Below are 27,258 nucleotides of genomic sequence, written 5' to 3' on the forward strand. Positions count from 1 at the left end.
TCTGCCAAATTCCATATGATCACCTACTCGTGTTTCTTTCCCCATCTCACTAGCTTTTAGTGATGTCACCACAGCCACAGGTTTGACTTTCCACAAAGTCCGATTTTGTTATAAAACAAAAAAAGAGTCAAAATACTCTATTTCTCAAATGGAGTCACATATTTATAAATGACTTGAAGAAGAACTGTTTCTGCAGGATCCCTGAAAGGTGTCATGTGACTGTTTGTCTGGTGCCCTGCCCCTACCAGGTGTGCCTCGCTCTTGTGACATTTTGTGATCATTAAAATCAGCAGGCACTGAGGCATCAGCCACGAGTATTTAAGTGTGGAGAAGATGTGACTGATATTCAAACCGGGGAAAGACGAGGAACCACAATCGCACCTCTGTGGTGAGTCCTTCTTGTTCCTGCGGATGTTGTAAGGAAACTGAGCGGAAGTTTTCTTTGAGCTCTTTGGGATAGAAAATTGACCCAAAATGCAGACCTGACTCGCTGTAGGCTACAATATATTGGCACTGAATGCTGTTTCTAACAGAGATGAACTGTGTGATATTTCCACAGTCCATTCCAGCTGTAGAGCGCTGAGAGAATCACCCCTGAGCCATGCGTCCTCTCGTGGTTTCTGCCATCTTACTTCTGGTGTCTCTGATGCACATGGCGGAGGCTAATGAGGGTAAGAATCACCCCGTCACTAATGTTCTACACAGAGGAACCCAACAGGAAGCCAAACATGAAAAGCTTTCTTCTGTGTTAAAGCTACAATTGCTAGAATCTGTAAGGAGCGGTATCCCCAGAAAGAATGTCCGGGGAGTAAGGAATGGTTCCAGCTGGATGACAAGCGATGCATGAAGGTCACCACACAACGTATGACCTTTCCAAATGCAGAGGTACCACACACACACACACACACAGGGACACAGAAGAATAGGCATACAAATAACATATTTAGAGGCCGATATAATTATCACTCTTAATTCTTGTTATTTCAGAGACACTGTAAGTCACAAGGTGGGCACCTGGTGTCCATCATAACGTTGATCACTACAACAGAGTGCTGTGTTACGTGTTCAGTATATCTCGTGAACAAGTGAGATTTTGGATCGGGGCCAGGAGAGGGAGCGTGAGTACTGAATACCTCTGTTTGTGTGGAAAGCAGCTGACTGAATATAGAGCTGATGGATAGATGAAATAAATACTCTGGTGACTTGCAGAGAAATGGTAACTGTTTCTTTGTCTTTCTAGCATGGATTTTATTGGGTTGATGGAAGTGGACACATGACGTTCAGCAGATGGGCGAGACTCCAGCCAGACTGGCGTCCCGGCAGCCATGGTTTAACAGGGAGCACTGTGTCGAGATGAATTACGGGAGTAAGTTAGAAAGAAATGGGGCAGTGGGAGTGTTTATGAATCAAAGGGGTGAAAAAAATAAATTGAGTGACTTATCTGTACATAACAACAAAAGGTTATTCAGTCTTGACTCTGACTTCATGTCATTAAACCAGTGGAGGATTCAGACAGAGTGTTTTAATTTACGTAAATGTTGAATTCACATGATGACACGGCTGGTGTTCATGTTGTGTTTTCCAGCTTGGGGACTGGAATGATGAAAACTGCAATTCCAGGAGAGCCTTTATGTGTGCCAAAAACATGTGATCATCATCAGTAATGTTTGATTGACAAGATGATCTTTTAAAATGTGCTGCAGTTGGGTTTGTTTCATGGTAACCACTGCAAACATGCAGCAAGTTTTTAAAATTGTTTTAAAAAGTGCTTGCATGCACTCTCCTCCTCACTTTCTAGATTTTCATTTTTGATCCTCTGCTTTTTTCTTTGTTCACAGCAAACTAAAGCTTTGAAATTTACTGCAATATAAGCTCAGCATGAAAAAAAAGAACAAAACAAAACATGTCATCATCTTTATTTCTGTGTTCAGCCAACATGATTGTTGTAGCCATTTATAAAGGAACTCAAAAGTGATCCACCCGTCTGTACTAATTTCATCACATCAATGCAAACACGAACCACTAAAATATGAACCTGTAAAGACATAATGTGTGTATTTGTGTGAGTGAGAGAGAGAGCAATAGAGTGAGAGAGAAGGGAGAGTTTGTGCTGACACAGTAAGACATGTACTGTACCAAACACCTCTATCATCACCAGTATGTAAAACCACTCCTTTACAGGTAAACGTCCTGCTGTGAAAAACAAAGTATTTGCAGATAAATACACTGCACCTCTGAGTGGGAAACACTTTAAAACCAAGACTTGACTGGTTGACTTGACTTAAAAAATGCAACCAATAGCCTTAAAGTCTGATTTGTTAACTACAATACTTAACTAAAAAAGACAAATTATTGGTACTTAAAGTTGCTGTAAAATCAACCTATTTGACTAATAACCACACACTGCAGTACATTAAACATTAAACACAACATGAGGTCCAAAGAGGAGTCTATGCAAGTAAAAGAGGCCCCTGCTATGGACATTTTATGACTCTGTAGTAGCCTCTGCTATTCACTATGCTGTGGTCTGTTGGGGACCGGACAGCATTGACTGGGACAGGAAGAGACTGAACAAGCTGGTCAGGAGGGCCAGCTCTGTCCTGGGCTGCCCACTGGACTCTGTGGAGGAGGTGGGTGAGAGGAGGATGTTAGCCAAGCTGACATCCATCATGGACAGCACCTCTCACCCTCTGCAGCAGACAGTGGAGACTCTGAGCAGCTCCTTCAGTGGCAGACTGCTACACCCTCAGTGTAGGATGGAGCGCTAACACAGGTCCTCCATTCCCACTGCTGTTAGACTGTACAACTCAACAGTCTAGTCCTCATTTCCTCATTTTCTGTACCTTAGGACCCCAATGTGATCATAAACTGAGCATGTTTCTTAAATGATATTAAAGGAAATTACTTAAAGCACAAGAATCATACAAATGATGTGTTTCTAAACCCAGCCTTCTACCCTGACTGTCTTTGTCCAACTTTTTCCGGCAGTGTAATTATGTCCCACTACTTCCTGTGTTTGTCTGCACCAACAGAGCTCAGTGCATCCTTATGAATGAGGCTTGCAGCCACACATTTGAAAGGACTTCAAAAAGGACTTCTAAACAGAAGATCTGCTGTTTACAGTCCATTTTATGGTTTTGCTGTTTTTCTTGTTGCTGCATATGTTAATATAATGAGTGAAAAATGTGTGTGTTTGGGAATATGCATCGTATATTTCCAACCCACGTTCACTGTGAATACCTTGTTCATTACGTATCATTTATGCTGACAGTCTAGTAACTGAAGCATGCTTCATGAAGGTTTGGAAAACACTGTGGTCACAGTAAGGTGAAGTTTGTTTGAAGTGTGAATGTGAAGTCTGCTCTCTGGTGTTCAGTGCTTTTTACAAACCAACAGACTTTTTTTGTTCACATTTTGTGATATTCCCTCCTTTGTAGAGGTACATGTTGAACAGGGACGTGCAGAGACCTCTGGTGGGGCAGGGGCTCAGTTTATAAAAAAGGGCACAAAACATTTCAAGCAATTGAACTTTATTTAAAACTGAATTTCAATAACAACTTAATTTCTGCCTGTGTGTGTGTGTGTGTGTGTGTGTGTGTGTCTGTGTGATGTCCCTCTTTTGATGCTGAATATTGGTCCTCAAAGCAGCAGTTTTCAGCTTGCCATGTTCTTGTAAATGTCTATGACAACACTGTGTTCAATAGGGATATCTTTCTCAATTGCCAGCAGCAGGAGATCCGACAGCCTTTCCTCGTGGCATTTGGAGCCTCTTAGGCCATTGAACTTTGGTGAAACTGAAGCATGGAAGTATCCTTCAGGATGCAAACATACCCTGGTTGAATATTTAAAAGAATAAAGATATGGAAACCCAAAATTGAAGAGACACGTGACAGTCATTTTGTGGAATAACGTGTTGATCTTGGCTCTCAACACGAAACAATTGTTTTGCGATATCAATAATAATGGTACAAGTGTTTCCCTAAGGCTTCTTTCAGTGCAGAAGACGTGACTTTTATCACCATCTACAAGAGGAGATCAGGAGGATTTTTCATGTGGGTGTAGTTTGTCCTTATGAGTAGAAAGCAGAGTAAAATTGGGCCTAAATGGATGTGTTTATCATTAGTTCATAAAGGCTTCCTCTGGTTTGTTATGTGATCCATTAGTTACTTTTTAGTTACTTTTAAATAACAGTGCAAGCATCCCATCATAGTTTTGTTTGTGTTGATTTGCAGGAGTCCAGTGTGTTCATAAACTGAGCATGGTGGCTAAATATAAGGAGATAAAATGTTGACTTGAAACGTGAAGCATGAGAAAGGATGTTTGGTCTGCTCTGTGGTGTTGATGTGCTTTGACTCCCAGGCTTCTACCCCGACTGTCTCTGTACAACATTTTACTGCAGCGTAATTATGTCCCACTACTTCCTGTTGTCTGTTTATACCAACAGTCCATGATGTAATGTGATTCATTAATTGACTGTCCAATCAAATGAAATGCCAGAAGTCTGAAAACAAAGGTGGCAGTAACGAAAACATGTGCTGTCTATTGACTAACATCATGTCAGCACTAACTCTTTCAGGTGAATATGTGTCAGCTGGTGATCCCGAGTAAAAGCGACTTTGTGCTGGTGTTTGGGCAGCACTGCTTGCGCTCTTCTTCTTGTGTGGTGAGTTTCTGCTCACACTTTTCTGTCTGATGTTACTGAGATGTTAGCTTCTACTTATGTAAAAACTTTGAGTGGTCCAAAGAGGGATTTTAATTCAACAGCTGAGGTCATACAACACTTAGACATGTATTGAACCAATATCTCCTGACTCACAGTGCGCATTTATGTGATGTTTATGAAGCACTGATACTCAATTTAATAACTAGGCCAGCGTTAGCTATGGAACCTAGTGCATATAGCTTTATGTCCTGGTGCTAAAGGACCACCTGGCCGGGGCCTTTGCTAACATCTCCAACCGGTCCCTATCCCAGTCCACCGTTTCTTCTTGCCTGAGGTCCTCTGTAATAGTCCCACTGCCCAAAAACCATCAGCAGCCTGAACGACTACTGTCCATTGCCACTTGTATCTGTTGTCATGAAGTGCTTTGAGAAACTGGTCCAGAGTCACATCATCTTAAGCGTCCCATCCACATTGGACACACACCAGTTTGCCTACAGGTCTAACAGGTCTACAGAGGATGCCATTGCCACAACTCTCCACACTGCTCTGACCTTCCTAGAGCAGCAGGGGAGCTACGTGAGGATCCTCTCTGTAGACTTTAGCTCTACATTCAGTATCGTCCTGCCCTACAGACTGGTGACCAAACTGGCACAACTGGGACTCCACCTACTTCCTGAGGATCCTGAGGAATAACCACCTCGCTCATAAGCTGCTTGTGTCCTTCTACTGCTGCTCCATAGAAAGCATACTGACAAACTTGCGTGTGTGTGTGTGTGTGGTCCGCCAGCTGAAATAATCCTTATTCCCATTTAATTTTTAACTATCACTAACACATTTCTGCTACTTTTCAAACATGCTAGTAATCCACACAACGGTGTTTATAGCCTGTAACATACCTGAAAATAGGGGAGAAATAATGACGTGAGTGATGTTTCCTCAACAATGATTTTACTCGAATGAGGAAAACACCGCGAATTCCCACGTATGTAGTGTGAGACAAAAGCAATCGAGAAGATCTCTACATTTCTTGCTGCCTAAAAGCAAGAGCCTATAGCATCCTCAAGGACCCATCCCACCCAGGACACTACCTGTTTGAACTGCTGATGATACAGGACAAGAAAAACATGGACAAACAGGTTAAAAAGAGGTTTCTATGCAGAAGCCATAACTGCAGTAGATGTGCAGAAGAGCTGCTTTTGAACAGATGTGATATCTTTTTGTGCAACATACATTATGTCCAATATTAAAGACTATGACAGCAGAATGTGGAATGTATGTGTGTTTGATTTTATGTGTTTCACTTTGTTTATTAGCCTCATTTATTTATTTTAGAGTTTTTATTTTCTTTTAAAAGAGCATTTCATACTTTTACTATATGCTTTTTTTACATAGTGGTACTCATTGTTGGCATTTAAGGACAATAAAAATAAAGACTACTCTATTCAACTGAAAAATGGGAGAATCAGCGTACATGACTCCCAAGCTACATGATGTGTATCAACACTGACACGAGGTCTTCCACATTAGCTGGCGTCTCTGCCAAATTCCATATGATCACCTACTCGTGTTTCTTTCCCCATCTCACTAGCTTTTAGTGATGTCACCACAGTCACAGGTTTGACTTTCCATAATGTTACAAAAATATGACTGAAGCTGCAATGTGCCTTTAAAATGGTTTTCTTAAAGCACAGAGAACAATGTGGTTTGGTGACCGACATTATTAATTGGGCGTGAGAAATAACAGCAGTGGCTTTTTGTGCACTGCTGCACCAAGAAGATGAGGCTGACAAACTTCAGCCTGTAGCTGATGATCTGATTTTGTTATAAAACAAAAAAAGAGTCAAAATACTTTATTTCTCAAATGCAGTCACACATTTAAAAATGATTTTCAGAACTGTTTGTGCAGGATCCCTGAAAGGTGTCATGTGACTGTTTGTCTGGTGCCCTGCCCCTACCAGGTGTGCCTCGCTCTTCTGACATTGTGTGAACAGTAAAATCAGCAGGCGCTGAAGGCATCAGCCACGAGTATTTAAGTGTGGAGAAGATGTGACTGATATTCAGACCGGGGAAAGACGAGGAACCACAATCGCACCTCTGTGGTGAGTCCTTCTTGTTCCTGCGGATGTTGTAAGGAAACTGAGTGGAAGTTTCATTTGAGCTCTTTGGCATAGAAAATTGAACCAAAATGCAGACCTGACTCGCTGTAGGCTACAATATATTGGCACTGAATGCTGTTTCTAACAGAGATGAACTGTGTGATATTTCCACAGTCCATTCCAGCTGTAGAGCGCTGAGAGAATCACCCCTGAGCCATGCGTCCTCTCGTGGTTTCTGCCATCTTACTTCTGGTGTCTCTGATGCACATGGCGGAGGCTAATGAGGGTAAGAATCATCCCGTCACTAATGTTCTACACAGAGGAACCCAACAGGAAGCCAAACATGACAAACTTTCTTCTGTGTTAAAGCTACAATTGCTAGAATCTGTAAGGAGCGGTATCCCCAGAAAGAATGTCCGGGGAGTAAGGAATGGTTCCAGCTGGATGACAAGCGATGCATGCACGTCGTCGCACGACCTATGACCTTTCCAGATGCAGAGGTACCACACACACACACACACAAAGGGACACAGAAGAATAGGCACACAAATAACATATTTAGAGGCCGATATAATTATTACTCTTAATTCTTGTTATTTCAGAGACACTGTAAGTCACAAGGTGGGAACCTGGTGTCAATACACAACCTTGAACACTACGACAGAGTGCTGTGTTACGTGTTCCGTATATCTAATGGAGTAGTGAACTTTTGGATCGGGGCCAGGAGAGGGAGCGTGAGTACAGAATACCTCTGTTTGTGTGGAAAGCAGCTGACTGAAAATAGAGCTGATGGATAGATGAAATAAATACTCTGGTGACTTGCAGAGAAATGGTAACTGTGTCTTTGTCTTTCTAGCATGGATTTTATTGGGTTGATGGAAGTGGACGCATGACGTTCAGCAGATGGGCGAGATGGCAACCAGACAACTCGTTTTTCAGGGAGCACTGTGTCGAGATGAATTACAGGAGTAAGTTAGAAAGAAATGGGGCAGTGGGAGTGTTTATGAATCAAAGGGGTGAAGAAAATAAATTGAGTGACTTATCTGTACATAACAACAAAAGGTTATTCAGTCTGCCTCTGACTTCATGTCATTAAACCAGTGGAGGATTCAGACAGAGTGTTTTAATTTATGTAAAAGTTGAATTCACATAATGACACGGCTGGTGTTCATGTTGTGTTTTCCAGGTTGGGGACGTTGGAACGATGAATACTGCTATATCAGGAGAGTCTTTATGTGTGCCAAAAACATGTGATCATCATCAGTAATGTTTGATTCACAAGATGATCTTTTAAAATGTGCTGCAGCTGGACTTGTTTCATGATAACCACTGCAAACATGCAGCAAGTTTTAAAATTGTTTTAAAAAGTGCTTGCATGCACTCTCCTCTTCACTTTCTAGATTTTCATTTTTGTTCCTCTTCTTTGTTTTTTGTTCTCAGCAAACGAAAGCATTTAAATTTACTGCAATAAAAGCTCAGCATCAGAAAAAAACATGTCTGTCATCTTTATTTCTGTGTTCAGCCAACATGATTGTTGTAGCCATTTTAAAGGAACTCAAAAGTGATCCACCCGTCTGTACTTATTTCATCACATCAATGCAAACACGAACCACTAAAATATGAACCTGTAAAGACATAATGTGCATATTTGTGTGTGTGAGAGAGAGAACAATAGAGTGAGAGAGAAGGGAGAGTTTGTGCTGACACAGTAAGACATGTACTGTACCAAACACCTCTATCATCACCAGTATGTAAAACCACTCCTTTACAGGTAAACGTCCTGCTGTGAAAAACAAAGTATTTGCAGATAAATACACTGCACCTCTGAGTGGGAAACACTTTAAAACCAAGACAAGTTGACTTGACTTAAAAAATGCAACCAATAGCCTTAAAGTCTGATTTGTTAACTACAATACTTAACTAAAAAAGACAAATTATTGGTACTTAAAGTTGCTGTAAAATCAACCTATTTGACTAATAACCACACACTGCAGTACATCAAACATTAAACACAACATGAGGCCCAAAGAGGCGTCTATGCAAGTAAAAGAGGCTCCTGCTATGGACATTTTATGACTCTGTAGTAGCCTCTGCTATTCACTATGCTGTGGTCTGTTGGGGACCGGACAGCATTGACTGGGACAGGAAGAGACTGAACAAGCTGGTCAGGAGGGCCAGCTCTGTCCTGGGCTGCCCACTGGACTCTGTGGAGGAGGTGGGTGAGAGGAGGATGTTAGCCAAGCTGACATCCATCATGGACAGCACCTCTCACCCTCTGCAGCAGACAGTGGAGACTCTGAGCAGCTCCTTCAGTGGCAGACTGCTACACCCTCAGTGTAGGATGGAGCGCTAACACAGGTCCTCCATTCCCACTGCTGTTAGACTGTACAACTCAACAGTCTAGTCCTCATTTCCTCATTTTCTGTACCTTAGGACCCCATTGTGATCATAAACTGAGCATGTTTCTTAAATGATATTAAAGGAAATTACTTAAAGCACAAGAATCATACAAATGATGTGTTTCTAAACCCAGCCTTCTACCCTGACTGTCTTTGTCCAACTTTTTCCGGCAGTGTAATTATGTCCCACTACTTCCTGTTGTTTGTCTGCACCAACAGAGCTCAGTGCATCCTTATGAATGAGGCTTGCAGCCACACATTTGAAAGGACTTCAAAAAGGACTTCTAAACAGAAGATCTGCTGTTTACAGTCCATTTTATGGTTTTGCTGTTTTTCTTGTTGCTGCATATGTTAATATAATGAGTGAAAAATGTGTGTGTTTGGGAATATGCATCGTATATTTCCAACCCACGTTCACTGTGAATACCTTGTTCATTACGTATCATTTATGCTGACAGTCTAGTAACTGAAGCATGCTTCATGAAGGTTTGGAAAACACTGTGGTCACAGTAAGGTGAAGTTTGTTTGAAGTGTGAATGTGAAGTCTGCTCTCTGGTGTTCAGTGCTTTTTACAAACCAACAGATTTTTTGTTCACATTTTGTGATATTCCCTCCTTTGTAGAGGTACATGTTGAACAGGGACGTGCAGAGACCTTGGTGGGGCAGGGGCTCAGTTTATAAAAAAGGGCACAAAACATTTCAAGCAATTGAACTTTATTTAAAACTGAATTTCAATAACAACTTAATTTCTGCCTGTGTGTGTGTGTGTGTGTGTGTGTGTGTGTCTGTGTGATGTCCCTCTTTTGATGCTGAATATTGGTCCTCAAAGCAGCAGTTTTCAGCTTGCCATGTTCTTGTAAATGTCTATGACAACACTGTGTTCAATAGGGATATCTTTCTCAATTGCCAGCAGCAGGAGATCCGACAGCCTTTCCTCGTGGCATTGGAGCCCTTAGGCCATTGAACTTTGGTGAAACTGAAGCATGGAAGTATCCTTCAGGATGCAAACATACCCTGGTTGAATATTTAAAAGAATAAAGATATGGAAACCCAAAATTGAAGAGACACGTGACAGTCATTTTGTGGAATAACGTGTTGATCTTGGCTCTCAACACGAAACAATTGTTTTGCGATATCAATAATAATGGTACAAGTGTTTCCCTAAGGCTTCTTTCAGTGCAGAAGACGTGACTTTTATCACCATCTACAAGAGGAGATCAGGAGGATTTTTCATGTGGGTGTAGTTTGTCCTTATGAGTAGAAAGCAGAGTAAAATTGGGCCTAAATGGAGTGTTTATCATTAGTTCATAAAGGCTTCCTCTGGTTTGTTATGTGATCCATTAGTTACTTTTTAGTTACTTTTAAATAACAGTGCAAGCATCCCATCATAGTTTTGTTTGTGTTGATTTGCAGGAGTCCAGTGTGTTCATAAACTGAGCATGGTGGCTAAATATAAGGAGATAAAATGTTGACTTGAAACGTGAAGCATGAGAAAGGATGTTTGGTCTGCTCTGTGGTGTTGATGTGCTTTGACTCCCAGGCTTCTACCCCGACTGTCTCTGTACAACATTTTACTGCAGCGTAATTATGTCCCACTACTTCCTGTTGTCTGTTTATACCAACAGTCCATGATGTAATGTGATTCATTAATTGACTGTCCAATCAAATGAAATGCCAGAAGTCTGAAAACAAAGGTGGCAGTAACGAAAACATGTGCTGTCTATTGACTAACATCATGTCAGCACTAACTCTTTCAGGTGAATATGTGTCAGCTGGTGATCCCGAGTAAAAGCGACTTTGTGCTGGTGTTTGGGCAGCACTGCTTGCGCTCTTCTTCTTGTGTGGTGAGTTTCTGCTCACATTTTCTGTCTGATGTTACTGAGATGTTAGCTTCTACTTATGTAAAAACTTTGAGTGGTCCAAAGAGGGATTTTAATTCAACAGCTGAGGTCATACAACACTTAGACATGTATTGAACCAATATCTCCTGACTCACAGTGCGCATTTATGTGATGTTTATGAAGCACTGATACTCAACTTAATAACTAGGCCAGCGTTAGCTATGGAACCTAGTGCATATAGCTTTATGTCCTGGTGCTAAAGGACCACCTGGCCGGGGCCTTTGCTAACATCTCCAACCGGTCCCTATCCCAGTCCACCGTTTCTTCTTGCCTGAAGTCCTCTGTAATAGTTCCTTGCCCAAAAAGCCCACCATCAGCAGCCTGAACGACTACTGTCCATTGCCACTTGTATCTGTTGTCATGAAGTGCTTCGAGAAACTGGTCCAGAGTCACATCATCTCGAGATCTAACAGGTCTACAGAGGATGCCATTGCCACAACTCTCCACACTGCTCTGACCTTCCTAGAGCAGCAGGGAAGCTACGTGAGAATCCTCTTTGTAGACTTTAGCTCTACATCAGTATCGCTGCCCTACAGACTGGTGACCAAACTGACACAACTGAGACTCCACCTACTTCCTGAGGATCCTGAGGAATAACCACCTCACTCATTTTCTTTTTAAAGAGCATTTCATACTTTTACTTTATGCTTTTTTTACATAGTGGTACTCATTGTTGGCATTTAAGGACAATGAAAATAAAGACTATTCTATTCTACTGAAAAATGGGAGAATCAGCGTACATGGCTCCCAAGCTACATGATGTGTATCAACACTGACACGAGGTCTTCCACATTAGCTGGCGTCTCTGCCAAATTCCATATGATCACCTACTCGTGTTTCTTTCCCCATCTCACTAGCTTTTAGTGATGTCACCACAGCCACAGGTTTGACTTTCCACAAAGTCCGATTTTGTTATAAAACAAAAAAGAGTCAAAATACTCTATTTCTCAAATGGAGTCACATATTTATAAATGACTTGAAGAAGAACTGTTTCTGCAGGATCCCTGAAAGGTGTCATGTGACTGTTTGTCTGGTGCCCTGCCCCTACCAGGTGTGCCTCGCTCTTGTGACATTTTGTGATCATTAAAATCAGCAGGCACTGAGGGCATCAGCCACGAGTATTTAAGTGTGGAGAAGATGTGACTGATATTCAAACCGGGGAAAGACGAGGAACCACAATCGCACCTCTGTGGTGAGTCCTTCTTGTTCCTGCGGATGTTGTAAGGAAACTGAGCGGAAGTTTTCTTTGAGCTCTTTGGGATAGAAAATTGACCCAAAATGCAGACCTGACTCGCTGTAGGCTACAATATATTGGCACTGAATGCTGTTTCTAACAGAGATGAACTGTGTGATATTTCCACAGTCCATTCCAGCTGTAGAGCGCTGAGAGAATCACCCCTGAGCCATGCGTCCTCTCGTGGTTTCTGCCATCTTACTTCTGGTGTCTCTGATGCACATGGCGGAGGCTAATGAGGGTAAGAATCACCCCGTCACTAATGTTCTACACAGAGGAACCCAACAGGAAGCCAAACATGAAAAGCTTTCTTCTGTGTTAAAGCTACAATTGCTAGAATCTGTAAGGAGCGGTATCCCCAGAAAGAATGTCCGGGGAGTAAGGAATGGTTCCAGCTGGATGACAAGCGATGCATGAAGGTCACCACACAACGTATGACCTTTCCAAATGCAGAGGTACCACACACACACACACACACACAGGGACACAGAAGAATAGGCATACAAATAACATATTTAGAGGCCGATATAATTATCACTCTTAATTCTTGTTATTTCAGAGACACTGTAAGTCACAAGGTGGGCACCTGGTGTCCATTCATAACGTTGATCACTACAACAGAGTGCTGTGTTACGTGTTCAGTATATCTCGTGAACAAGTGAGATTTTGGATCGGGGCCAGGAGAGGGAGCGTGAGTACTGAATACCTCTGTTTGTGTGGAAAGCAGCTGACTGAATATAGAGCTGATGGATAGATGAAATAAATACTCTGGTGACTTGCAGAGAAATGGTAACTGTTTCTTTGTCTTTCTAGCATGGATTTTATTGGGTTGATGGAAGTGGACACATGACGTTCAGCAGATGGGCGAGACTCCAGCCAGACTGGCGTCCCGGCAGCCACTGGTTTAACAGGGAGCACTGTGTCGAGATGAATTACGGGAGTAAGTTAGAAAGAAATGGGGCAGTGGGAGTGTTTTAAATCAAAGGGGTGAAAAAATAAATTGAGTGACTTATCTGTACATAACAACAAAAGGTTATTCAGTCTTGACTCTGACTTCATGTCATTAAACCAGTGGAGGATTCAGACAGAGTGTTTTAATTTACGTAAATGTTGAATTCACATGATGACACGGCTGGTGTTCATGTTGTGTTTTCCAGCTTGGGGACACTGGAATGATGAAAACTGCAATTCCAGGAGAGCCTTTATGTGTGCCAAAAACATGTGATCATCATCAGTAATGTTTGATTGACAAGATGATCTTTTAAAATGTGCTGCAGTTGGGTTTGTTTCATGGTAACCACTGCAAACATGCAGCAAGTTTTTAAAATTGTTTTAAAAAGTGCTTGCATGCACTCTCCTCCTCACTTTCTAGATTTTCATTTTTGATCCTCTGCTTTTTTCTTTGTTCACAGCAAACTAAAGCTTTGAAATTTACTGCAATATAAGCTCAGCATGAAAAAAAAGAACAAAACAAAACAAACATGTCCATCATCTTTATTTCTGTGTTCAGCCAACATGATTGTTGTAGCCATTATAAAGGAACTCAAAAGTGATCCACCCGTCTGTACTAATTTCATCACATCAATGCAAACACGAACCACTAAAATATGAACCTGTAAAGACATAATGTGTGTATTTGTGTGAGTGAGAGAGAGAGCAATAGAGTGAGAGAGAAGGGAGAGTTTGTGCTGACACAGTAAGACATGTACTGTACCAAACACCTCTATCATCACCAGTATGTAAAACCACTCCTTTACAGGTAAACGTCCTGCTGTGAAAAACAAAGTATTTGCAGATAAATACACTGCACCTCTGAGTGGGAAACACTTTAAAACCAAGACTTGACTGGTTGACTTGACTTAAAAAATGCAACCAATAGCCTTAAAGTCTGATTTGTTAACTACAATACTTAACTAAAAAAGACAAATTATTGGTACTTAAAGTTGCTGTAAAATCAACCTATTTGACTAATAACCACACACTGCAGTACATTAAACATTAAACAACATGAGGTCCAAAGAGGAGTCTATGCAAGTAAAAGAGGCCCCTGCTATGGACATTTTATGACTCTGTAGTAGCCTCTGCTATTCACTATGCTGTGGTCTGTTGGGGACCGGACAGCACTGACTGGGACAGGAAGAGACTAAACAAGCTGGTCAGGAGGGCCAGCTCTGTCCTGGGCTGCCCACTGGACTCTGTGGAGGAGGTGGGTGAGAGGAGGATGTTAGCCAAGCTGACATCCATCATGGACAGCACCTCTCACCCTCTGCAGCAGACAGTGGAGACTCTGAGCAGCTCCTTCAGTGGCAGACTGCTACACCCTCAGTGTAGGATGGAGCGCTAACACAGGTCCTCCATTCCCACTGCTGTTAGACTGTACAACTCAACAGTCTAGTCCTCATTTCCTCATTTTCTGTACCTTAGGACCCCAATGTGATCATAAACTGAGCATGTTTCTTAAATGATATTAAAGGAAATTACTTAAAGCACAAGAATCATACAAATGATGTGTTTCTAAACCCAGCCTTCTACCCTGACTGTCTTTGTCCAACTTTTTCCGGCAGTGTAATTATGTCCCACTACTTCCTGTTGTTTGTCTGCACCAACAGAGCTCAGTGCATCCTTATGAATGAGGCTTGCAGCCACACATTTGAAAGGACTTCAAAAAGGACTTCTAAACAGAAGATCTGCTGTTTACAGTCCATTTTATGGTTTTGCTGTTTTTCTTGTTGCTGCATATGTTAATATAATGAGTGAAAAATGTGTGTGTTTGGGAATATGCATCGTATATTTCCAACCCACGTTCACTGTGAATACCTTGTTCATTACGTATCATTTATGCTGACAGTCTAGTAACTGAAGCATGCTTCATGAAGGTTTGGAAAACACTGTGGTCACAGTAAGGTGAAGTTTGTTTGAAGTGTGAATGTGAAGTCTGCTCTCTGGTGTTCAGTGCTTTTTACAAACCAACAGACTTTTTTTGTTCACATTTTGTGATATTCCCTCCTTTGTAGAGGTACATGTTGAACAGGGACGTGCAGAGACCTCTGGTGGGGCAGGGGCTCAGTTTATAAAAAAGGGCACAAAACATTTCAAGCAATTGAACTTTATTTAAAACTGAATTTCAATAACAACTTAATTTCTGCCTGTGTGTGTGTGTGTGTGTGTGTGTGTGTGTCTGTGTGATGTCCCTCTTTTGATGCTGAATATTGGTCCTCAAAGCAGCAGTTTTCAGCTTGCCATGTTCTTGTAAATGTCTATGACAACACTGTGTTCAATAGGGATATCTTTCTCAATTGCCAGCAGCAGGAGATCCGACAGCCTTTCCTCGTGGCATTTGGAGCCTCTTAGGCCATTGAACTTTGGTGAAACTGAAGCATGGAAGTATCCTTCAGGATGCAAACATACCCTGGTTGAATATTTAAAAGAATAAAGATATGGAAACCCAAAATTGAAGAGACACGTGACAGTCATTTTGTGGAATAACGTGTTGATCTTGGCTCTCAACACGAAACAATTGTTTTGCGATATCAATAATAATGGTACAAGTGTTTCCCTAAGGCTTCTTTCAGTGCAGAAGACGTGACTTTTATCACCATCTACAAGAGGAGATCAGGAGGATTTTTCATGTGGGTGTAGTTTGTCCTTATGAGTAGAAAGCAGAGTAAAATTGGGCCTAAATGGATGTGTTTATCATTAGTTCATAAAGGCTTCCTCTGGTTTGTTATGTGATCCATTAGTTACTTTTTAGTTACTTTTAAATAACAGTGCAAGCATCCCATCATAGTTTTGTTTGTGTTGATTTGCAGGAGTCCAGTGTGTTCATAAACTGAGCATGGTGGCTAAATATAAGGAGATAAAATGTTGACTTGAAACGTGAAGCATGAGAAAGGATGTTTGGTCTGCTCTGTGGTGTTGATGTGCTTTGACTCCCAGGCTTCTACCCCGACTGTCTCTGTACAACATTTTACTGCAGCGTAATTATGTCCCACTACTTCCTGTTGTCTGTTTATACCAACAGTCCATGATGTAATGTGATTCATTAATTGACTGTCCAATCAAATGAAATGCCAGAAGTCTGAAAACAAAGGTGGCAGTAACGAAAACATGTGCTGTCTATTGACTAACATCATGTCAGCACTAACTCTTTCAGGTGAATATGTGTCAGCTGGTGATCCCGAGTAAAAGCGACTTTGTGCTGGTGTTTGGGCAGCACTGCTTGCGCTCTTCTTCTTGTGTGGTGAGTTTCTGCTCACACTTTTCTGTCTGATGTTACTGAGATGTTAGCTTCTACTTATGTAAAAACTTTGAGTGGTCCAAAGAGGGATTTTAATTCAACAGCTGAGGTCATACAACACTTAGACATGTATTGAACCAATATCTCCTGACTCACAGTGCGCATTTATGTGATGTTTATGAAGCACTGATACTCAATTTAATAACTAGGCCAGCGTTAGCTATGGAACCTAGTGCATATAGCTTTATGTCCTGGTGCTAAAGGACCACCTGGCCGGGGCCTTTGCTAACATCTCCAACCGGTCCCTATCCCAGTCCACCGTTTCTTCTTGCCTGAGGTCCTCTGTAATAGTCCCACTGCCCAAAAACCATCAGCAGCCTGAACGACTACTGTCCATTGCCACTTGTATCTGTTGTCATGAAGTGCTTTGAGAAACTGGTCCAGAGTCACATCATCTTAAGCGTCCCATCCACATTGGACACACACCAGTTTGCCTACAGGTCTAACAGGTCTACAGAGGATGCCATTGCCACAACTCTCCACACTGCTCTGACCTTCCTAGAGCAGCAGGGGAGCTACGTGAGGATCCTCTCTGTAGACTTTAGCTCTACATTCAGTATCGTCCTGCCCTACAGACTGGTGACCAAACTGGCACAACTGGGACTCCACCTACTTCCTGAGGATCCTGAGGAATAACCACCTCACTCATAAGCTGCTTGTGTCCTTCTACTGCTGCTCCATAGAAAGCATACTGACAAACTTGCGTGTGTGTGTGTGTGTGGTCCGCCAGCTGAAATAATCCTTATTCCCATTTAATTTTTAACTATCACTAACACATTTCTGCTACTTTTCAAACATGCTAGTAATCCACACAACGGTGTTTATAGCCTGTAACATACCTGAAAATAGGGGAGAAATAATGACGTGAGTGATGTTTCCTCAACAATGATTTTACTCGAATGAGGAAAACACCGCGAATTCCCACGTATGTAGTGTGAGACAAAAGCAATCGAGAAGATCTCTACATTTCTTGCTGCCTAAAAGCAAGAGCCTATAGCATCCTCAAGGACCCATCCCACCCAGGACACTACCTGTTTGAACTGCTGATGATACAGGACAAGAAAAACATGGACAAACAGGTTAAAAAGAGGTTTCTATGCAGAAGCCATAACTGCAGTAGATGTGCAGAAGAGCTGCTTTTGAACAGATGTGATATCTTTTTGTGCAACATACATTATGTCCAATATTAAAGACTATGACAGCAGAATGTGGAATGTATGTGTGTTTGATTTTATGTGTTTCACTTTGTTTATTAGCCTCATTTATTTATTTTAGAGTTTTTATTTTCTTTTAAAAGAGCATTTCATACTTTTACTATATGCTTTTTTTACATAGTGGTACTCATTGTTGGCATTTAAGGACAATAAAAATAAAGACTACTCTATTCAACTGAAAAATGGGAGAATCAGCGTACATGACTCCCAAGCTACATGATGTGTATCAACACTGACACGAGGTCTTCCACATTAGCTGGCGTCTCTGCCAAATTCCATATGATCACCTACTCGTGTTTTCTTTCCCCATCTCACTAGCTTTTAGTGATGTCACCACAGTCACAGGTTTGACTTTCCATAATGTTACAAAAACTATGACTGAAGCTGCAATGTGCCTTTAAAATGGTTTTCTTAAAGCACAGAGAACAATGTGGTTTGGTGACCGACATTATTAATTGGGCGTGAGAAATAACAGCAGTGGCTTTTTGTGCACTGCTGCACCAAGAAGATGAGGCTGACAAACTTCAGCCTGTAGCTGATGATCTGATTTTGTTATAAAACAAAAAAAGAGTCAAAATACTTTATTTCTCAAATGCAGTCACACATTTAAAAATGATTTTCAGAACTGTTTGTGCAGGATCCCTGAAAGGTGTCATGTGACTGTTTGTCTGGTGCCCTGCCCCTACCAGGTGTGCCTCGCTCTTCTGACATTGTGTGAACAGTAAAATCAGCAGGCGCTGAAGGCATCAGCCACGAGTATTTAAGTGTGGAGAAGATGTGACTGATATTCAGACCGGGGAAAGACGAGGAACCACAATCGCACCTCTGTGGTGAGTCCTTCTTGTTCCTGCGGATGTTGTAAGGAAACTGAGTGGAAGTTTCATTTGAGCTCTTTGGCATAGAAAATTGAACCAAAATGCAGACCTGACTCGCTGTAGGCTACAATATATTGGCACTGAATGCTGTTTCTAACAGAGATGAACTGTGTGATATTTCCACAGTCCATTCCAGCTGTAGAGCGCTGAGAGAATCACCCCTGAGCCATGCGTCCTCTCGTGGTTTCTGCCATCTTACTTCTGGTGTCTCTGATGCACATGGCGGAGGCTAATGAGGGTAAGAATCATCCCGTCACTAATGTTCTACACAGAGGAACCCAACAGGAAGCCAAACATGACAAACTTTCTTCTGTGTTAAAGCTACAATTGCTAGAATCTGTAAGGAGCGGTATCCCCAGAAAGAATGTCCGGGGAGTAAGGAATGGTTCCAGCTGGATGACAAGCGATGCATGCACGTCGTCGCACGACCTATGACCTTTCCAGATGCAGAGGTACCACACACACACACACACAAAGGGACACAGAAGAATAGGCACACAAATAACATATTTAGAGGCCGATATAATTATTACTCTTAATTCTTGTTATTTCAGAGACACTGTAAGTCACAAGGTGGTCAACTGGTGTCAATACACAACCTTGAACACTACGACAGAGTGCTGTGTTACGTGTTCCGTATATCTAATGGAGTAGTGAACTTTTGGATCGGGGCCAGGAGAGGGAGCGTGAGTACAGAATACCTCTGTTTGTGTGGAAAGCAGCTGACTGAAAATAGAGCTGATGGATAGATGAAATAAATACTCTGGTGACTTGCAGAGAAATGGTAACTGTGTCTTTGTCTTTCTAGCATGGATTTTATTGGGTTGATGGAAGTGGACGCATGACGTTCAGCAGATGGGCGAGATGGCAACCAGACAACTCGTTTTTCAGGGAGCACTGTGTCGAGATGAATTACAGGAGTAAGTTAGAAAGAAATGGGGCAGTGGGAGTGTTTATGAATCAAAGGGGTGAAGAAAATAAATTGAGTGACTTATCTGTACATAATAACAAAAGGTTATTCAGTCTTGACTCTGACTTCATGTCATTAAACCAGTGGAGGATTCAGACAGAGTGTTTTAATTTATGTAAAAGTTGAATTCACATAATGACACGGCTGGTGTTCATGTTGTGTTTTCCAGGTTGGGGACGTTGGAACGATGAATACTGCTATATCAGGAGAGTCTTTATGTGTGCCAAAAACATGTGATCATCATCAGTAATGTTTGATTCACAAGATGATCTTTTAAAATGTGCTGCAGCTGGACTTGTTTCATGATAACCACTGCAAACATGCAGCAAGTTTTAAAATTGTTTTAAAAAGTGCTTGCATGCACTCTCCTCTTCACTTTCTAGATTTTCATTTTTGTTCCTCTTCTTTGTTTTTTGTTCTCAGCAAACGAAAGCATTTAAATTTACTGCAATAAAAGCTCAGCATCAGAAAAAAACATGTCTGTCATCTTTATTTCTGTGTTCAGCCAACATGATTGTTGTAGCCATTTTAAAGGAACTCAAAAGTGATCCACCCGTCTGTACTTATTTCATCACATCAATGCAAACACGAACCACTAAAATATGAACCTGTAAAGACATAATGTGCATATTTGTGTGTGTGAGAGAGAGAACAATAGAGTGAGAGAGAAGGGAGAGTTTGTGCTGACACAGTAAGACATGTACTGTACCAAACACCTCTATCATCACCAGTATGTAAAACCACTCCTTTACAGGTAAACGTCCTGCTGTGAAAAACAAAGTATTTGCAGATAAATACACTGCACCTCTGAGTGGGAAACACTTTAAAACCAAGACAAGTTGACTTGACTTAAAAAATGCAACCAATAGCCTTAAAGTCTGATTTGTTAACTACAATACTTAACTAAAAAAGACAAATCATTGGTCCTTAAAGTTGCTGTAAAATCAACCTATTTGACTAATAACCACACACTGCAGTACATTAAACATTAAACACAACATGAGGTCCAAAGAGGCGTCTATGCAAGTAAAAGAGGCCCCTGCTATGGACATTTTATGACTCTGTAGTAGCCTCTTCTATTCACTGCGCTGTGGTCTGTTGGGGACCGGACAGCACTTGACTGGGACAGGAAGAGGACTGAACAAGCTGGTCAGGAGGGCCAGCTCTGTCCTGGGCTGCCCACTGGACTCTGTGGAGGAGGTGGGTGAGAGGAGGATGTTAGCCAAGCTGACATCCATCATGGACAGCACCTCTCACCCTCTGCAGCAGACAGTGGAGACTCTGAGCAGCTCCTTCAGTGGCAGACTGCTACACCCTCAGTGTAGGATGGAGCGCTAACACAGGTCCTCCATTCCCACTGCTGTTAGACTGTACAACTCAACAGTCTAGTCCTCATTTCCTCATTTTCTGTACCTTAGGACCCCATTGTGATCATAAACTGAGCATGTTTCTTAAATGATATTAAAGGAAATTACTTAAAGCACAAGAATCATACAAATGATGTGTTTCTAAACCCAGCCTTCTACCCTGACTGTCTTTGTCCAACTTTTTCCGGCAGTGTAATTATGTCCCACTACTTCCTGTTGTTTGTCTGCACCAACAGAGCTCAGTGCATCCTTATGAATGAGGCTTGCAGCCACACATTTGAAAGGACTTCAAAAAGGACTTCTAAACAGAAGATCTGCTGTTTACAGTCCATTTTATGGTTTTGCTGTTTTTCTTGTTGCTGCATATGTTAATATAATGAGTGAAAAATGTGTGTGTTTGGGAATATGCATCGTATATTTCCAACCCACGTTCACTGTGAATACCTTGTTCATTACGTATCATTTATGCTGACAGTCTAGTAACTGAAGCATGCTTCATGAAGGTTTGGAAAACACTGTGGTCACAGTAAGGTGAAGTTTGTTTGAAGTGTGAATGTGAAGTCTGCTCTCTGGTGTTCAGTGCTTTTTACAAACCAACAGACTTTTTTTGTTCACATTTTGTGATATTCCCTCCTTTGTAGAGGTACATGTTGAACAGGGACGTGCAGAGACCTCTGGTGGGGCAGGGGCTCAGTTTATAAAAAAGGGCACAAAACATTTCAAGCAATTGAACTTTATTTAAAACTGAATTTCAATAACAACTTAATTTCTGCCTGTGTGTGTGTGTGTGTGTGTGTGTGTGTGTGTGTCTGTGTGATGTCCCTCTTTTGATGCTGAATATTGGTCCTCAAAGCAGCAGTTTTCAGCTTGCCATGTTCTTGTAAATGTCTATGACAACACTGTGTTCAATAGGGATATCTTTCTCAATTGCCAGCAGCAGGAGATCCGACAGCCTTTCCTCGTGGCATTTGGAGCCTCTTAGGCCATTGAACTTTGGTGAAACTGAAGCATGGAAGTATCCTTCAGGATGCAAACATACCCTGGTTGAATATTTAAAAGAATAAAGATATGGAAACCCAAAATTGAAGAGACACGTGACAGTCATTTTGTGGAATAACGTGTTGATCTTGGCTCTCAACACGAAACAATTGTTTTGCGATATCAATAATAATGGTACAAGTGTTTCCCTAAGGCTTCTTTCAGTGCAGAAGACGTGACTTTTATCACCATCTACAAGAGGAGATCAGGAGGATTTTTCATGTGGGTGTAGTTTGTCCTTATGAGTAGAAAGCAGAGTAAAATTGGGCCTAAATGGATGTGTTTATCATTAGTTCATAAAGGCTTCCTCTGGTTTGTTATGTGATCCATTAGTTACTTTTTAGTTACTTTTAAATAACAGTGCAAGCATCCCATCATAGTTTTGTTTGTGTTGATTTGCAGGAGTCCAGTGTGTTCATAAACTGAGCATGGTGGCTAAATATAAGGAGATAAAATGTTGACTTGAAACGTGAAGCATGAGAAAGGATGTTTGGTCTGCTCTGTGGTGTTGATGTGCTTTGACTCCCAGGCTTCTACCCCGACTGTCTCTGTACAACATTTTACTGCAGCGTAATTATGTCCCACTACTTCCTGTTGTCTGTTTATACCAACAGTCCATGATGTAATGTGATTCATTAATTGACTGTCCAATCAAATGAAATGCCAGAAGTCTGAAAACAAAGGTGGCAGTAACGAAAACATGTGCTGTCTATTGACTAACATCATGTCAGCACTAACTCTTTCAGGTGAATATGTGTCAGCTGGTGATCCCGAGTAAAAGCGACTTTGTGCTGGTGTTTGGGCAGCACTGCTTGCGCTCTTCTTCTTGTGTGGTGAGTTTCTGCTCACACTTTTCTGTCTGATGTTACTGAGATGTTAGCTTCTACTTATGTAAAAACTTTGAGTGGTCCAAAGAGGGATTTTAATTCAACAGCTGAGGTCATACAACACTTAGACATGTATTGAACCAATATCTCCTGACTCACAGTGCGCATTTATGTGATGTTTATGAAGCACTGATACTCAATTTAATAACTAGGCCAGCGTTAGCTATGGAACCTAGTGCATATAGCTTTATGTCCTGGTGCTAAAGGACCACCTGGCCGGGGCCTTTGCTAACATCTCCAACCGGTCCCTATCCCAGTCCACCGTTTCTTCTTGCCTGAGGTCCTCTGTAATAGTCCCACTGCAAAAAAACCATCAGCAGCCTGAACGACTACTGTCCATTGCCACTTGTATCTGTTGTCATGAAGTGCTTTGAGAAACTGGTCCAGAGTCACATCATCTTAAGCGTCCCATCCACATTGGACACACACCAGTTTGCCTACAGGTCTAACAGGTCTACAGAGGATGCCATTGCCACAACTCTCCACACTGCTCTGACCTTCCTAGAGCAGCAGGGGAGCTACGTGAGGATCCTCTCTGTAGACTTTAGCTCTACATTCAGTATCGTCCTGCCCTACAGACTGGTGACCAAACTGGCACAACTGGGACTCCACCTACTTCCTGAGGATCCTGAGGAATAACCACCTCACTCATAAGCTGCTTGTGTCCTTCTACTGCTGCTCCATAGAAAGCATACTGACAAACTTGCGTGTGTGTGTGTGTGTGGTCCGCCAGCTGAAATAATCCTTATTCCCATTTAATTTTTAACTATCACTAACACATTTCTGCTACTTTTCAAACATGCTAGTAATCCACACAACGGTGTTTATAGCCTGTAACATACCTGAAAATAGGGGAGAAATAATGACGTGAGTGATGTTTCCTCAACAATGATTTTACTCGAATGAGGAAAACACCGCGAATTCCCACGTATGTAGTGTGAGACAAAAGCAATCGAGAAGATCTCTACATTTCTTGCTGCCTAAAAGCAAGAGCCTATAGCATCCTCAAGGACCCATCCCACCCAGGACACTACCTGTTTGAACTGCTGATGATACAGGACAAGAAAAACATGGACAAACAGGTTAAAAAGAGGTTTCTATGCAGAAGCCATAACTGCAGTAGATGTGCAGAAGAGCTGCTTTTGAACAGATGTGATATCTTTTTGTGCAACATACATTATGTCCAATATTAAAGACTATGACAGCAGAATGTGGAATGTATGTGTGTTTGATTTTATGTGTTTCACTTTGTTTATTAGCCTCATTTATTTATTTTAGAGTTTTTATTTTCTTTTAAAAGAGCATTTCATACTTTTACTATATGCTTTTTTTACATAGTGGTACTCATTGTTGGCATTTAAGGACAATAAAAATAAAGACTACTCTATTCAACTGAAAAATGGGAGAATCAGCGTACATGACTCCCAAGCTACATGATGTGTATCAACACTGACACGAGGTCTTCCACATTAGCTGGCGTCTCTGCCAAATTCCATATGATCACCTACTCGTGTTTCTTTCCCCATCTCACTAGCTTTTAGTGATGTCACCACAGTCACAGGTTTGACTTTCCATAATGTTACAAAAATATGACTGAAGCTGCAATGTGCCTTTAAAATGGTTTTCTTAAAGCACAGAGAACAATGTGGTTTGGTGACCGACATTATTAATTGGGCGTGAGAAATAACAGCAGTGGCTTTTTGTGCACTGCTGCACCAAGAAGATGAGGCTGACAAACTTCAGCCTGTAGCTGATGATCTGATTTTGTTATAAAACAAAAAAAGAGTCAAAATACTTTATTTCTCAAATGCAGTCACACATTTAAAAATGATTTTCAGAACTGTTTGTGCAGGATCCCTGAAAGGTGTCATGTGACTGTTTGTCTGGTGCCCTGCCCCTACCAGGTGTGCCTCGCTCTTCTGACATTGTGTGAACAGTAAAATCAGCAGGCGCTGAAGGCATCAGCCACGAGTATTTAAGTGTGGAGAAGATGTGACTGATATTCAGACCGGGGAAAGACGAGGAACCACAATCGCACCTCTGTGGTGAGTCCTTCTTGTTCCTGCGGATGTTGTAAGGAAACTGAGTGGAAGTTTCATTTGAGCTCTTTGGCATAGAAAATTGAACCAAAATGCAGACCTGACTCGCTGTAGGCTACAATATATTGGCACTGAATGCTGTTTCTAACAGAGATGAACTGTGTGATATTTCCACAGTCCATTCCAGCTGTAGAGCGCTGAGAGAATCACCCCTGAGCCATGCGTCCTCTCGTGGTTTCTGCCATCTTACTTCTGGTGTCTCTGATGCACATGGCGGAGGCTAATGAGGGTAAGAATCATCCCGTCACTAATGTTCTACACAGAGGAACCCAACAGGAAGCCAAACATGACAAACTTTCTTCTGTGTTAAAGCTACAATTGCTAGAATCTGTAAGGAGCGGTATCCCCAGAAAGAATGTCCGGGGAGTAAGGAATGGTTCCAGCTGGATGACAAGCGATGCATGCACGTCGTCGCACGACCTATGACCTTTCCAGATGCAGAGGTACCACACACACACACACACAAAGGGACACAGAAGAATAGGCACACAAATAACATATTTAGAGGCCGATATAATTATTACTCTTAATTCTTGTTATTTCAGAGACACTGTAAGTCACAAGGTGGGAACCTGGTGTCAATACACAACCTTGAACACTACGACAGAGTGCTGTGTTACGTGTTCCGTATATCTAATGGAGTAGTGAACTTTTGGATCGGGGCCAGGAGAGGGAGCGTGAGTACAGAATACCTCTGTTTGTGTGGAAAGCAGCTGACTGAAAATAGAGCTGATGGATAGATGAAATAAATACTCTGGTGACTTGCAGAGAAATGGTAACTGTGTCTTTGTCTTTCTAGCATGGATTTTATTGGGTTGATGGAAGTGGACGCATGACGTTCAGCAGATGGGCGAGATGGCAACCAGACAACTCGTTTTTCAGGGAGCACTGTGTCGAGATGAATTACAGGAGTAAGTTAGAAAGAAATGGGGCAGTGGGAGTGTTTATGAATCAAAGGGGTGAAGAAAATAAATTGAGTGACTTATCTGTACATAACAACAAAAGGTTATTCAGTCTGCCTCTGACTTCATGTCATTAAACCAGTGGAGGATTCAGACAGAGTGTTTTAATTTATGTAAAAGTTGAATTCACATAATGACACGGCTGGTGTTCATGTTGTGTTTTCCAGGTTGGGGACGTTGGAACGATGAATACTGCTATATCAGGAGAGTCTTTATGTGTGCCAAAAACATGTGATCATCATCAGTAATGTTTGATTCACAAGATGATCTTTTAAAATGTGCTGCAGCTGGACTTGTTTCATGATAACCACTGCAAACATGCAGCAAGTTTTAAAATTGTTTTAAAAAGTGCTTGCATGCACTCTCCTCTTCACTTTCTAGATTTTCATTTTTGTTCCTCTTCTTTGTTTTTTGTTCTCAGCAAACGAAAGCATTTAAATTTACTGCAATAAAAGCTCAGCATCAGAAAAAAACATGTCTGTCATCTTTATTTCTGTGTTCAGCCAACATGATTGTTGTAGCCATTTTAAAGGAACTCAAAAGTGATCCACCCGTCTGTACTTATTTCATCACATCAATGCAAACACGAACCACTAAAATATGAACCTGTAAAGACATAATGTGCATATTTGTGTGTGTGAGAGAGAGAACAATAGAGTGAGAGAGAAGGGAGAGTTTGTGCTGACACAGTAAGACATGTACTGTACCAAACACCTCTATCATCACCAGTATGTAAAACCACTCCTTTACAGGTAAACGTCCTGCTGTGAAAAACAAAGTATTTGCAGATAAATACACTGCACCTCTGAGTGGGAAACACTTTAAAACCAAGACAAGTTGACTTGACTTAAAAAATGCAACCAATAGCCTTAAAGTCTGATTTGTTAACTACAATACTTAACTAAAAAAGACAAATTATTGGTACTTAAAGTTGCTGTAAAATCAACCTATTTGACTAATAACCACACACTGCAGTACATCAAACATTAAACACAACATGAGGCCCAAAGAGGCGTCTATGCAAGTAAAAGAGGCTCCTGCTATGGACATTTTATGACTCTGTAGTAGCCTCTGCTATTCACTATGCTGTGGTCTGTTGGGGACCGGACAGCATTGACTGGGACAGGAAGAGACTGAACAAGCTGGTCAGGAGGGCCAGCTCTGTCCTGGGCTGCCCACTGGACTCTGTGGAGGAGGTGGGTGAGAGGAGGATGTTAGCCAAGCTGACATCCATCATGGACAGCACCTCTCACCCT

General features: G+C 41.6%; 1 protein-coding gene and 5 long non-coding RNA genes across 6 annotated transcripts; all 6 read left to right on the forward strand.

The window, feature by feature from the left end:
• Positions 1-351: 351 nt before the first annotated feature.
• Positions 352-1,018, forward strand: LOC124071498. The gene is made up of 4 exons (XR_006845335.1): positions 352-388; positions 560-671; positions 755-885; positions 988-1,018. It is a non-coding gene; the product is annotated as an uncharacterized LOC124071498 (long non-coding RNA).
• A 5,553-nt stretch (positions 1,019-6,571) lies between these two features.
• On the forward strand, positions 6,572-7,345 carry LOC124072329. Its single transcript, XR_006845482.1, has 3 exons — positions 6,572-6,762; positions 6,934-7,045; positions 7,129-7,345. It is a non-coding gene; the product is annotated as an uncharacterized LOC124072329 (long non-coding RNA).
• Positions 7,346-12,112: 4,767 nt separating this feature from the next.
• Positions 12,113-17,226, forward strand: LOC124072224. The gene is made up of 6 exons (XM_046413450.1): positions 12,113-12,251; positions 12,423-12,534; positions 12,618-12,748; positions 12,853-12,984; positions 13,107-13,256; positions 16,954-17,226. The coding sequence occupies exons 2-6, from the start codon at positions 12,465-12,467 to the stop codon at positions 17,224-17,226; spliced, it is 756 nt and encodes a 251-aa protein (XP_046269406.1). The 5' UTR covers positions 12,113-12,251; positions 12,423-12,464.
• A 1,217-nt stretch (positions 17,227-18,443) lies between these two features.
• On the forward strand, positions 18,444-19,165 carry LOC124072446. The gene is made up of 3 exons (XR_006845500.1): positions 18,444-18,634; positions 18,806-18,917; positions 19,001-19,165. It is a non-coding gene; the product is annotated as an uncharacterized LOC124072446 (long non-coding RNA).
• A 103-nt stretch (positions 19,166-19,268) lies between these two features.
• LOC124071483 lies at positions 19,269-19,960 on the forward strand. Its single transcript, XR_006845333.1, has 3 exons — positions 19,269-19,365; positions 19,488-19,599; positions 19,819-19,960. It is a non-coding gene; the product is annotated as an uncharacterized LOC124071483 (long non-coding RNA).
• A 4,835-nt stretch (positions 19,961-24,795) lies between these two features.
• On the forward strand, positions 24,796-25,569 carry LOC124072324. The gene is made up of 3 exons (XR_006845476.1): positions 24,796-24,986; positions 25,158-25,269; positions 25,353-25,569. It is a non-coding gene; the product is annotated as an uncharacterized LOC124072324 (long non-coding RNA).
• The last annotated feature ends 1,689 nt before the right edge of the window (positions 25,570-27,258 follow it).

Source organism: Scatophagus argus, chromosome 15, assembly GCF_020382885.2.
Source record: "Scatophagus argus isolate fScaArg1 chromosome 15, fScaArg1.pri, whole genome shotgun sequence".
NCBI classification, from domain to species: Eukaryota; Metazoa; Chordata; class Actinopteri; family Scatophagidae; genus Scatophagus; species Scatophagus argus.

Bases quoted from the DNA above. Each gene is read 5' to 3' on its own strand.
- LOC124072224 (XM_046413450.1), top strand. From the start codon at position 12,465: ATGCGTCCTCTCGTGGTTTCTGCCATCTTACTTCTGGTGTCTCTGATG. The intron at 12,985-13,106 runs GTGAGTACTGAA...TTGTCTTTCTAG, and splicing joins TCGGGGCCAGGAGAGGGAGC to CATGGATTTTATTGGGTTGA. The intron at 13,257-16,953 runs GTGGGAGTGTTT...GTTGTCATGAAG, and splicing joins AGTTAGAAAGAAATGGGGCA to TGCTTTGAGAAACTGGTCCA.